The sequence below is a fragment of the Bufo bufo genome, chromosome 1 (genome assembly GCF_905171765.1).
Source record: "Bufo bufo chromosome 1, aBufBuf1.1, whole genome shotgun sequence".
NCBI lineage: Eukaryota > Metazoa > Chordata > Amphibia > Anura > Bufonidae > Bufo > Bufo bufo.
Window position 1 is genome coordinate 235794634 of NC_053389.1, and position 13447 is coordinate 235808080.

The 13447-nt window shown below is 46.8% G+C and overlaps 1 protein-coding gene across 3 annotated transcripts in view; it reads right to left on the reverse strand.

Moving 5' to 3' along the window:
• The window catches only part of TRIM24 (tripartite motif containing 24), a 102808-nt gene extending 90029 nt beyond the window's left edge, over positions 1-12779 (reverse strand). For all 3 annotated transcript variants that reach the window (XM_040437388.1, XM_040437396.1, XM_040437380.1), the window contains exon 1: positions 12199-12779. In XM_040437388.1, coding sequence (XP_040293322.1) covers positions 12199-12523 — 325 coding nt within the window. In that variant the 5' untranslated portion in view covers positions 12524-12779. The remainder of the gene's footprint in view (positions 1-12198) is intronic.
• Positions 12780-13447: the final 668 nt, after the last annotated feature.

The window sequence follows — 13447 nt, forward strand, 5'->3', positions numbered from 1 at the left end:
ACTAAATGGTGAGTGCTGAGACATCGCTGGGCGCCGCTCTGTGTGGCCTAATAGTGAAAGTCTGGACTCATATACAGTAGTCAGTCTTTAACACATACAGGAGGCGGGTGCCGGCAGCAGAATCGCATTGCCGGCACCCTGCCCCTGACAGGGAGCTGCGATCAGCGGCAGTTAACTGCCGCTGATCTGCTAGTACCCGCCTCCTGTATAAAGGGGTAAAATCATTGGTGGTGCAGTGTGCCCCCCCCCTCAATCCCCCCATCCCATTAAAATCATTGGTGGCACAGTGCGCCGGCCCCTCTCAACCCTCCAGTATTAAAATCATTGGTGGCAGTGGCCACAGGGACCTCTCCACTCCCCCTCATTGGTGGTGCAGTGGCAGCTTCTGATCGGAGCCCCAGCTGTGTAAGCCTGGGGCTCCGATCGGTTACCATGGCAGCCAGGACGCTACAGAAGCCCTGGTTGCCATGGTAACATCCCTGATGCTGTGTGCACAAAGCACAGAGCAGCAGGGACAGTGTGGAGTCCTATTCACCCTGATAGAGATCTATCAGGGTGAATAGGAAAAGGGATGAAAGATCCCAGGTTCTAGCCCCTAAGGAGGGAAATAGTTATTAAATAAAAAGTGAAAAAAAAAAAAAACACTAAAATATGAAGTATAAATCACCCCCCTTTTCCCAATTTCACATATAAAATATATAAATAAACATATTACATCGCCACGTCAGAAAAGTCCAAACTATTAAAATATTTAAAAAAAATCTAGGTGGTGAATGCCGGAACAGAAAAAATAAAATAAAAACTGCGCGATTCGCCATTTTTAAAAATGAGGAATGCACGTGGCTTTTTTTGTTTATTTTTTTCGCGTGGTATCGAATGGTATCGAGTATCGCAATACTTTTTCATGGTATCGAAACCGAATCAAAAATTTGGTATCGCAACAACTCTAGTGTGTATACAGATAGCTGTACAGTCGTGGCCAAAAGTTTTGAGAATTACATAAAAATTGGAAAAAGTTGCTGCTTAAAGAGGACCTTTCATCAGAATCAAGTATGTAAACTGACCAATCGCAGCGCTCAGCTCTTAGCAATTCTATGAGCTGAGCGCTGCGATTGGCCAGCGCTACAGCATAGGAGAAGGAGACGCCGGCAGGCTCAAATGGGTGGAGCCTAACTATGACTTTACCGGAGGCTATCACCGGAGAACGGAGCGGCGCCCGGGGATAATAGTAAGTGCAGGGGGGTCCCTGGGCGCCGCTCTCCATGTATGTATATTCAGTTTACATACTTGATTCTGATGAAAGGTCCTCTAAGTTTTTATAATGGCAATTTGCATATACTCCAGAATGTTATGAAGCGTGATCAGATGAATTGCATAGTCCTTCTTTGCCATGAAAATTAACTTAATCCCAAAAAAAACTTTCCCCTGCATTTCATTGCTGTCATTAAAGGACCTGCTCAGATCATTTCAGTAATCGTCTTGTTAACTCAGGTGATAATGTTGATGAGCACAAGGCTGGAGATCATTATGTCATGCTGATTGGGTTAAAATGGCGGACTTGACATGTTAAAAGGAGGGTGATGCTTGAAATCATTGTTCTTCCATTGTTAACCATGGTGACCTGCAAAGAAACGCGTGCAGCCATCATTGCGTTGCATAAAAATGGCTTCACAGGCAAGGATATTGTGGCTACTAAGATTGCACCTCAATCTACAATTTATAGGATCATCAAGAACTTCAAGGAAAGAGGTTCAATTCTTGTTAAGAAGGCTTCCGGGGGTCCAAGAAAGTCCAGCAAGCGCCAGGATCGTCTCCTAAAGAGGATTCAGCTGCGGGATCGGAGTGCCACCAGTGCAGAGCTTGCTCAGGAATGGCAGCAGGCAGGTGTGAGCGCATCTGCACTAGGGATCGACCGATTATCGGTTTTACCGATATTATCAGCCGATATTCAGGATTTTGACAGTTATCGGTATCGGCATCTATTTTGCCGATATTCCGATAACATATGGGGAACACAGATCACGCTGCTCTCAGCGCTCTCTGTGTTCCCTCAGCAGCACAGGGGAGAAGGAAGCAGTGTCTCCCTCCCCCTGTGATGCTGCCGCCAGTGAGAGGAGAGAAGACAAGAGGGGAGGGGCTTTGGTCACCGCGCCACCAATAATGTTAACTCACTCATTCAAATTGAACAGGAGGCGGGAGCTGGCTGCAGAATCACATAGCCGGCTCCCGACCTCTATGAGCGGTAGCTGCGATCCACGGTAGTTAACCCCTCAGGTGCCGCGGATCGCAGCTACCGCTCAGAGGTCGGGAGCCGGCTATGTGATTCTGCAGCCAGCTCCCGCCTCCTGTATATGAATAAATGAGAGCCCCCCAGTATTAATCATTGGTGGCGCAGTGCGCCCCCCACTCCCACATTAAAAACATTGGTGGCCCAGTGAGCCCCCCCGCCCAAGCCCCCCCCAGTTTTAATCATTGGTGGCAGTGGCCACAGGGTCCCCTCTCCCCTCCTCCTCCGATCGGAGCCCCAGCAGTGTAAGCCTGGGGCTCCGATCAGTTACCATGGCAGCCAGAACGCTATTGAAGCCCTGGCTGCCATGGTAAGCTCCATGCTGCTGTGTGCACAAAGCACAGAGCAGCAGGGACAGTCTGAGCTCCTATTCACCCTGATAGAGATCTATCAGGGTGAATAGGACAAGGGTTTTAGTCCCTAAGGGGGCTAAAAGTTAGTAAAAAAAAAAAAATATTAAGTATAAATAAAAAAAAAAGAAAGATTTACAAAAAAAAATAAAAAAAACGACACATTAACAATAAAAATATTCATTTTCAGCAGATTTGTGTAGGAATTAGTTTTTTTTTCAAAAATGAAATTTCACAGAATATCGGTATAAATTATCGGCTATCGGCCTGAAAGTTCACAAATTATCGGTATCTGCCCTAAAAAAAACAATATCGGTCGATCCCTAATCTGCACGCACAGTGAGGCGAAGACTTTTGGAAGATGGCCTGGTGTCAAGAAGGGCAGCAAAGAAGCCACTTCTCTACAAAAAAAACATCAGGGACAGATTGATCTTCTGCAGAAAGTATGGTGAATGGACTGCTGAGGACTGGGGCAAAGTCATATTCTCCGATGAAGCCTCTTTCCGATTGTTTGGAGCATCTGGAAAAAGGCTTGTCCGGAGAAGAAAAGGTGAGCGCTACCATCAGTCCTGTGTCATGCCAACAGTAAAGCATCCTGAGACCATTCATGTGTGGGGTTGCTTCTCATCCAAGGGAGTGGGCTCACTCACAATTTTGCCCAAAAACACAGCCATGAATAAAGAATGGTACCAAAACACCCTCCAACAGCAACTTCTTCCAACAATCCAACAACAGTTTGGTGAAGAACAATGCATTTTCCAGCACGATGGAGCACCGTGCCATAAGGCAAAAGTGATAACTAAGTGGCTCGGGGACCAAAACAACATTTTGGGTCCATGGCCTGGAAACTCCCCAGATCTTAATCCCATTGAGAACTTGTGGTCAATCCTCAAGAGGCGGGTGGACAAACAAAAACCCACTAATTCTGACAAACTCCAAGAAGTGATTATGAAAGAATGGGTTGATATCAGTAAGGAATTGGCCCAGAAGTTGATTGAGAGCATGCCCAGTCGAATTGCAGAGGTCCTGAAAAAGAAGGGCCAACACTGCAAATACTGACTCTTTGCATAAATGTCATGTAATTGTCGATAAAAGCCTTTGAAACGTATGAAGTGCGTGTAATTATATTTCACTACATCACAGAAACAACTGAAACAAAGATCTAAAAGCAGTTTAGCAGCAAACTTTGTGAAAACTAATATTTGTGTCATTCTCAAAACTTTTGGCCACGACTGTACACAGGGGTGGTCTTAACTTCAGAAATAGCAGAGATAGACATTTTTCCCACAAAACTACATATTAATCAGCTCTTCCTGCTCTATAACCTGCCGCCTGCAGATTGCACTGCATTTTCATGGTAACAGGTCCTCTTTAACTAGCATGGCTACCACTGCATTCTGCACCGACATGCCATGGCCTCTGGTTTGTGCTTAGTAGGACCATCATTGGTTTTTCCACAGGGCAATGACCCCACACACCTCCGGGCTATGGATGGACTATGTGACCATGAAGTAGAGTAAAGGAGTGCTGCGTCAGAAGACATGGCCTCCACAATCACACAACCTTAACCCAACTAATATGGTTTGGGATGAGCTGGACCGCGGAATGAAGAAATAATTGCCTACAAGAAAACCATTCCAAGAGACTACCTCATGAAGCAGATAGAGAGAATGGCAAAAATGTGGAAAGCTAGCAAAGCAAAAGGGGGTCACTTTGAAGAACCTACAATATAAGAAATTTTGGTTTGGTTAACACTTTTGTATTGAGTACTTAATTCTATATATGTTCATTTATAATTTTCAAATCTTCAATAGGAATCTACTATGTAGAAAGAAAAAAAAAAAAGAAGAAAAACAATGGAGTGAAAAGGTCCTAACGTCTGACTGGTACTGTATATACAGATTCTTCCACAGCCACAACTACATACGCTAGATCATGAAGAGAGCAGTTATAGGTTTGTCACTGTGCAGGGTTCCCAGCAGTACAGTATGTAATATGATGGACAGTAAACTTTTTTTTGTCACTTAGAGTGGAGGATAGCGGCTGAGTAGCTGTGACGCCACACAGTACATCAGGCACACTGGGCAACAGGATTTAATACAATGGTCACATACCTGACGCCACACAGTACATCAGTCACACCGTCAGCACCAGGTTTAGGGTTTACCGGCTCGCCGTCACAACTGCAGCAGCAAGCAGGTAAACAGTGAAGAGAAGGCAGCGCTCGTACCAGCACTGTGGCCCCCTATCTTGAGGATAGATCATCAAATAAGAAAAAAGGCGGACAACCCCTTTTTAACAAACTTAATTGTACAGGTTTAGCCGCGGCAGCACTAACTAATGGCTGACAGCCTCCCTCAGCCTGCCTAACACTCCAACTCCTATGCCTTTAGCGCGTTACCACACAGCGTGGTTTTAATGTGGGTTTGCCGCCACAACATGCGGCCATTAACACAGACCGACTTTCACACCACAGGTTTTACTTTGTTTTTGCTCCGTTCCAGGAATAACGGAAGTGTCGGACAGGGCACAAAACTGATCTGAATGGAGCTGAACAGACTCCACAGAGTCAATTCAATTCCTGTTCAGAATAGTTTTTTTTACTGGACTCTCATACAGTCTTTTTGGAGCCTCCAATGCAGATGTGGACTCATCCTAAATATTCGTCTGTGAGACAACAATGATGTGTGCTAATAACCTAATGCAATCTTAAAAGCTTGGCCACCACATAAGCAATGGTGTGCCACTGGCACAAAATGGTGCCAACACAAAGACTATAGGAGCTCAGCTAGCCTGTTATGACATGTCGGCGTTAGGGCTCACACAACAGTCTGCAAATTGCGGCTCCGCAAAACACAGATATGGACCATGTGCATTCTGCCTTTTGTGGAACGGAAGGAACGGCCCCTAATAGAACCGTTCTATTCTTGTCCATAATGTGGACAATAATAGGACATGTGCTATTTTTTGCGGAACAGACATGCGGACACAGAATGCACATGGGAGTCATTTCCATTTTTGTGGCCCCATTGAGGTGAATGGTTTTGCATACAGATCAGAAGAAAACAAACTGACAAAAAATATGTTGTGTCCAATAGAACCAGCAGAATAGTGAGTGCAGCTCTGAAGTATAATAGAGGATGTACCTCAGGATCAGTACAGGAAAAGAAATGTTACATACACAGTGGCTCCACCAGCAGCTGTGGCGAATACCACATGCTGCATATTTACCACTAGCCGTTAAAGGGAATCTGTCACTAGCATATTAGCAAAAAAAAATTTCATGAATCCATGTGTAATAAAGTACCTTATATCCATATGTCTTGTTCTTTTTATTGTGAGTCTTGTCATTTCTTCAAAAAAAGGCTTCTTACGATATGCAAATGAAGCTGTAAGGAGCCCAGAGGGGCGTTATTCTTTCTCCACGGTGCCCAGGTACGCCCCTCTGAAGTGCCGTGCCCGCTGAAATTTGAAAACTAATACCTCCTCCAAGTTCAGCTAAATCGCCTCCCAGAGGCGAGGCGAAGTGCTCACCCCCCCTCCCCCCCAGCGCCGCGCTCTGCGGCAAATACCCCGAATATCCTCTCGCCTGCAACCGAAATCCCGCGCAGGCGCAGTGCTGGCGATTTCCTGCGCCTGCGCTGATAAGACGATTGAGGGCAACAGCTTCAACTGCGTCACTGGGCATGCGCCGATCCCAGTGACGTGTTTGCCGTTTCCTCAGCCAGCTAAATCGCCGGCACTGCGCAGGATTTCGGTTGCAGGCGAGAGGAGGATCGGGGGTGTTTGCTGCAGAGCGCGGTGCTGGGGGGCAGCACTTAGCCTCGCCTCTGGGAGGCGATTTAGCTGAACTTGGAGGTATTAGTTTTCAGATTTAGGCGGGCACGGCACTTCAGAGGGGCATTCCTGGGCACCGTGGAGAAAGAATAACGCCCCTCTGGGCTCCTTACAGCTTCATTTGCATATCATAAGAAGCCTCTTTTTGAAGAAATGACAAGACTCTCAATAAAAAGAACAAGACATATGGATATAAGGTACTTTATTACACATGGATTCATGAGGAAAAAAAAATTGCTAATATGCTGGTGACAGATTCCCTTTAAGGTGAAGGTGTCATGCTGCGGCACAACCTGGCCATAGATAATGTGCCCAAAGGTCAAGGAATGAGCCGAGAGATAAGTGGCATAAAACTCATCAAAAAGAAATATTGATTGTAAGACGGCGCCAGCGCACACAATCCATAGAGTCACATGGCGGTGGGGAAGACACTACCTGGACAAAGAATCCAAGTTAGGCCTCTTTCACACTTGCGTTGTCCGGATCCGTCGTGTACTCCATTTGCTGGAAGTGCCTGCCGGATCCGTAACACCGCAAGTGAACTGAAAGCATTTGAAGAAGACTGATCCGTCTTCAAAATGCGTTCAGTGTTACTATGGCAGCCAGGACGCTATTAAAGTCCTGGTTGCCATAGTAGTAGTAGTGGGGAGCGGGGGAGCAGTATACTTACCGTCCGTGCGGCTCCCGGGGCGCTCCAGAATGACGTCAGAGCGCCCCATGCGCATGGATGACGTGATTCATGCGATCACGTCATCCATGCGCGTGGGGCGCCCTGACGTCACTCTGAAGCGCCACCGGGAGCCGCACGGACGGTAAGTATACTGCTCCCCCGCTCTCCACTACACTTTATCATGGCAAACAGGACTTTAGCGTCCTGGCAGCCATGGTAACCATTTAGAAAAAGCTCAACGTCGGATACGGTAATGCGCCGAAACGACGTTTAGCTTAAGGCCGGATCCGGATTAATGCCTTTCAATGAGCATTAATTACGGATCCGGCCTTGCGGCAATTGTTCAGGATTTTTGACCTGAGCAAAAAGCGCAGCATGCTGCAGTATTTTCTCCGGCCAAAAAACGTTCCGGTCCTGAACTGAAGACATCCTGATGCATCCTGAACGGATTTCTCTCCATTCAGAATGCATGGGGATAATCCTGATCAGGATTCTTCCGGCATAGAGCCCCGACAAGGGAACTCTATGCCGGAACAGAACACTGCAAGTGTGAAAGAGCCCTTATAAAAAGCCCTTCTGAAGTAGAAGAACAGAAAATTACAAAAGTTGCAAGTCAACTGAATCAAATTAGGAGAAGTCAGGGCCGGGCGTGATCACGTTTAAACTGCCTGGTCCTGTCAATAAAATTGTAGATGGCATGGGAGTAGCAGAGAGACCAAGTCTCTCGGTGTAACAGTAATGCCCCCGTTGCTCCTAGAGGCTCATTTGCATACATTAAAACTTAATTTTTCTCAGCAATGCTGGCACTACATATGAACATGGGACCAACACAGAGGCCTTCAGCTGCCAAGCGCACATGTAACAGGTCAGCCAGTGTCATAGGTACAAATCTGCTGATGCCCTTTAACCTCTAGGGTCACCTGACAGCTGAAACACAAACTCCCTGACAGGAACTTCCCGGAGAGGGGCTTGGTCCATAATGAAAAGACAGCACTAAGAGCTGGTGATCGAAACGTAAAGTAGGACATGGTGGGAGCTGTGATTTTACAACAGCTGCAGGGCCGCAGGTTAAGCATCCCTAGTCCATAGGGGTGACATAGTAAGATACGTATCATCTCTTTATGCCAAAAGGGATCATGTATGTAGGGCTGGGTAAGTGGCAACCTATCAAAGATCATATCTTCAGAGCTCTGGTGGTCCCTGGTGTTCTGGGCATCATTACCACATGAACAACAAATGCAAGTTCTCATCATCGTAGAAGGTATCTACATCCAGACCTAGTCCTGCCCACCCAGTTGAGGGACTGTTTCACTGCAAGCAAGAGTAAGGGTCCATTCACACGCCCGTGTGCGTTTTGCGGATCCCCAAAAACACGGACATCAGCGACGTGTGTTCCGTATTTTGCGGACCGCACATTGCCGGCACTTTATAGAAAATGCCTAATCTTGTCCACAAATGCGGACAAGTAATCTTGTCCGCAATTGCGGACAAGAATAGGACATGGTCTATTTTTTTCAGGAACGGAATTGCGGATCCGCAATTCCGGATCCAGGCAGCACATCGTGCGGCCCCATAGAAATGAACAGGTCCGCAATTCCGTCCTGAAAAATGCAGAACAGAATTGCGGACGTGTGAATGCACCCTAAACTGGCTTAAAGGGGTACGCCAGTAAGGCCTCGTTCACATCCACTGCAATCTATTCAGATGACTAGTTTTTTTTTTGTTTTGTTTTTTAACAGCCACTGAATAACTGACATGTCCTATTTTCGGCTCTTTTGATGTCCAGATGGACGCCACTGAAATCCAGTGACTGAAGTCCACGTAACAGCCATTAACCCCTTAGGGACCACGCACATTTTTTTAAAAATTGCACTCCAAGAGCTATAACTTTTTAGTTTTTTTTCATCATCAATATACCTTTGAGGCCTTATTTTTTGCAGGACAAGTTAAATTTTTTAATGCACCATAATCATTGATTAACACCAGCTACCTGTCTTAAACCCAATTTGTTTATATCAGTAAAAAGGCGCATTAGTGGTCACTAAGGGGTTAAAAACCAGTACACTATGAAAAAGAAATTCTCGCCTCTCCACAGGCACTCCAGGAACACTTACTCCGCACTGGAGGCAGCGGGACCGGATGCTCCCGCCATGGTCATATGACGTCACTACTCTGGAAGAGTCACGTCCTGCTGCCTCCAGTGCAGAGCAAGCGTTCCCAGTGTGTCTGTGGTGAGGTAAGTGTGTGTATATACACATACAGTGCTGCCCATAATTATTCATACCCCTGGAAAATTTTTACAAAGTTACTTTTATTCAACCAGCAAGTAAATTTTTGACGGGAAATGACACAGATGTCTCGCAAAAGATAATAAGACGATGTACAAGAGGCATTATTGTGGAAAAAAACATTTCTCAGCTTTTATTTACATTTGAGCAAAAAGTGTCCAGTCCAAAATTATTCATTCCCTTCTCAATAATCAATAGAAAAGCCTTTATTGGCTATTACAGCAATCAAACGCTTCCTATAATTGCAGACCAGCTTTTTGCACGTCTCCACAGGTATTTTTGCCCATTCATCTTTAGCAATGAGCTCCAAATCTTTCAGGTTGGAGGGTCTTCTTGCCATCACCCTGATCTTTAGCTCCCTCCACAGATTCTCAATTGGATTCAAGTCTGGACTCTGGCTGGGCCACTCCAAAACGTTCATGTTGTTGTCTGCTAACCATGTCTTCTCCACTTTTGCTGTGTGTTTTGGGTCATTGTCATGCTGAAATGTCCACTGGTGCCCAAGGCCAAGTTTCTTTGCAGACTGCCTGATGTTGTCGTTGAGAATCCTCATGTATTGCTCTTTTTTTATGGTGCCGTTTACTGTGATTAGGTTCCCTGGTCCATTGGCTGAAAAAAAAAACCTAAAGCATTAGCTTCCCACCACCATGTTTGACAGTGGGGATGGTGTTCTTTGGGTTGAAGGCTTCTCCTTTTTTACGCCAAATGAAGGAAACATCATTGTGACCAAACAATTAAATTTTTGTTTCATATGACCATAACACAGAAGACCAGAAGTCTTCTTCTTTGTCCAGATGAGCTTTTTCAAAGGCTAAGCGAGCTTTTGTGTGTCTTAGAAGTGGTGTCCTCCTTGGACTGCATCCGTGGTTCCCAGCAGTGTGCAGTGTCCATTGGATTGTCTGCCGTCAGACATTGCCACCAGCAGAGCCCAGATTCACCAGGATGGCCTTGGTGGTGATCCTTGGATTCTTTTTCACCTATCCTCCTGGCCAGCACAGGTGTCACTTTTTCTTCCGACCACGTCCTCTGAGATTTTCCACAGTGAGGAACATCTTGTATTTTTTGCTCAAATGTAAATAAAAGCTGAGAAATGTTTTTTTCCCACAATAATGCCTCTTGTACATCGTCTTATTATCTTTTGGGAGACACCTATGTCATTTCCCGTCAAAAAATTACTTGCTGGTTGAATAAAAGTAACTAAGTAAAAATTTGTCAGGGGTATAAATAATTATGGGCAGCACTATATCTATATATATATATATATATATATATATATCTCTCAGCACTACCGGGGGTTGGGACATGCATTATATCTACAGATGGCACTGTGGGGGGAGCCTCATTAAAGGGGTTCCGATGCTCTGCCTTGCCCTGCGCAAGGGCTTTTTTTATTTACTACAACACACTGCCAGGCAGAGGCTTCCACCCAGAAGTGTGTTCGGTGACATCACCGGCTCTGATGGGCGGGCTTTAGCGCTGCCCTAGCCGTTTTACAGGCTAGAGAAGCGCTAAAGCCCGCCCATCAGTGCCGGTGATGTCACCGGGCTCCTTGCTGCACGGAAGCCTCGGAAGTATAAATCACCGGAACTCCACAAAATGCCTTTGCCCTGCGCGATTCAGCGCAGGGCAAAGGAGAGCATCGGAGCACGAAATGCTCAGATGCTCTTGTCAGGGTGGCTGCCTGGGTATGTCCGGGTTCAGCTTTGAACCCGGACAACCCCCTTTAATATACCGTGGGTGCCCTCTTTTATATTCCGTGGGCCCTCTTCTATATACTATGAGCACTGATTTAAAACAAATGATCAACGGATGCTAAAAACTGATGGATGGGCAGAAAATGGACACACACTGAAGCAAAATGGCTGTGAAAATCTGAGGATTCGTGTTTTTGGAGAATTTCCCTAACAAATTATCTCCTATCCACTGAATAGGTGGCAAGCGTGTGGTCGAAGGAGGTTGACTAGATCAGGACAGGCCATGTAAACAAGGCTATTTCCATTCGCTGACTGCAAGCAGAGATCATGAAAACGACAGACTGAAACCATAGCAGAAAGTTACAGAACTTTACAATAAGTGCAGAAACCTAATATCTTCCCGATCACACAACGGACGAGTCAGATCCTGCGCTGAATACACAGGGGTGCGCGGGATCTGGAAGTTATTGTCTAATACTATTGGGGAGACAGGAATTGGGGGATCAGTAGCAGCGCACATAAATCCTGGCTCTCCAGTCATTCAGGACTCCGCGTTCAACAGTTAATAGACAGCAGTGGAAAAGATGTAAGATATATTGGGGTTCACAAGAGCTATTTTTACTATTAAGGTCACCCACATTCTTGGTACCAGGTCCGTTTTGAGACGGACTACTCACCCTGCCCAGTTGTGGTGTCGCACGGCCTAGTAACCGCACAGCCAAGCACGGTTCAGGGGTGACCCACATTTGATGCATTACGGAATGATGCAGGAGATACAGGGCGACAATTTTGTGATTTTGGAAAAACAGACATTGGGGGAACCCCAATAGCCATGTAGCAGGGGCAGATATTGGGGTGCAGGGTGACTAGTAACAGATAGAAATTCAAAAAGAAATAAATTCGGGATTTGGCCTCAGTCACAGATTACAGGGTGCCAGCAACAGGAAAGGGGGGGGGGGGGTCACCAGGGTGATAGATATTAGGGTGAGAGCATGCTTATGGAGCACAGGGCAGGCAGTGGGGTGCAGTAATGGGGGCGCACAGGATATGGCGCCCCATGCTCTGTACTCACCCTGGACAGTAGTGCTGGAGCCAGTGTTGCTAGGTGCAGGGGGCCCCGGGTGGGGGGCGCTGGGGCCGCCTGGTTGAGGGCCCGCCGCCGCAGGCAGGCTGATGTAGCGGCTGGGAGCCGGCAGGCAGCGCTGACACATGGAGTGCAGACATGGCAGCAGACGAGGGCTCCGGCTCTGGATATTCGACCGACACACGCCGCACGTCTCCAGCAGGCTGAGCGCGGCCCTCTCCCCGCTCCTCTCCTCCGGTCCCGGCCTGCTTTCCGCCTCATTCTCCGGAGTCGGCGGAGGTACCGGTTGAGACGAGGCCGCGGCCCCCTCCATTCTCAGAGTCTTCGGAGTTTCCTGGGCCTCGCCGCCCGCTCTGCTGTAACTGCTCTAAACACCTCTCGGTCCGCTGACATCCGACAGGCACGGCCGCCCGACGCAGACTGAGCGCCCTATCCAGTCACGCCTCCCTGCGGCCGTTACCAATGCAACTGCAGCTGGGTCCGAGCGAAACTACTGGAACAACAAGATGGTCGCGCCGACCTCAACTCTCCAGATCCCCCGGCCGCGGCTTGGTATCGTCCAAACTGTATTTTCCCCCCCTCTGACAAGCGAGCGGGCTCTAAGGACACGCCCCATTCCTTTATCCAATAGGAAATGTGTGATGAATAATCCATGAGGTGGGCGGGGTTTGCTTATAAATATTAAGCGCCGGTCCTGCCTGGAATGTAGATGAGGATGCTGAGGCTTTGTGTTGCTTCTGGGCACAGAACAAAGGCAAAAGGCAGAGAGGAGACAAGTGATCTGCTAAACCAGGTCACAAAGTGCTGGCCCCAGGCTGAGGAAGTGGCTAATCTACATCTCATTATTATGTAATTGACCTAATAAGAATAATGATAAAACTACCACCGACATGTAAATAAGCTTATGTTTAGAATCCATAGGAACAGTTGATCTATGTATTCAGGTCTCAGCTCTAACAGCGCTACGTGATATGTCCGCTTTATAAATTAAGAGTGATAATAACATTCACAAATAATTACCAGATCCCTCCAATCTCCAACACTACTACCGTATTTTTTGGCCACTTTCACATCTGCGTTTTTGCTGCATCCGTTATGAATGGATCTGGTTGTATTATCTCTAAAATAGCCGGCACTAAAACCATTGTAAATCAATGGACTCGGGATCCGTTTTCTTTTTTGTCTGAGAAAGCGAATCCAGCACCATTGACTTACATTGTGTTTCATTCCAGATCTG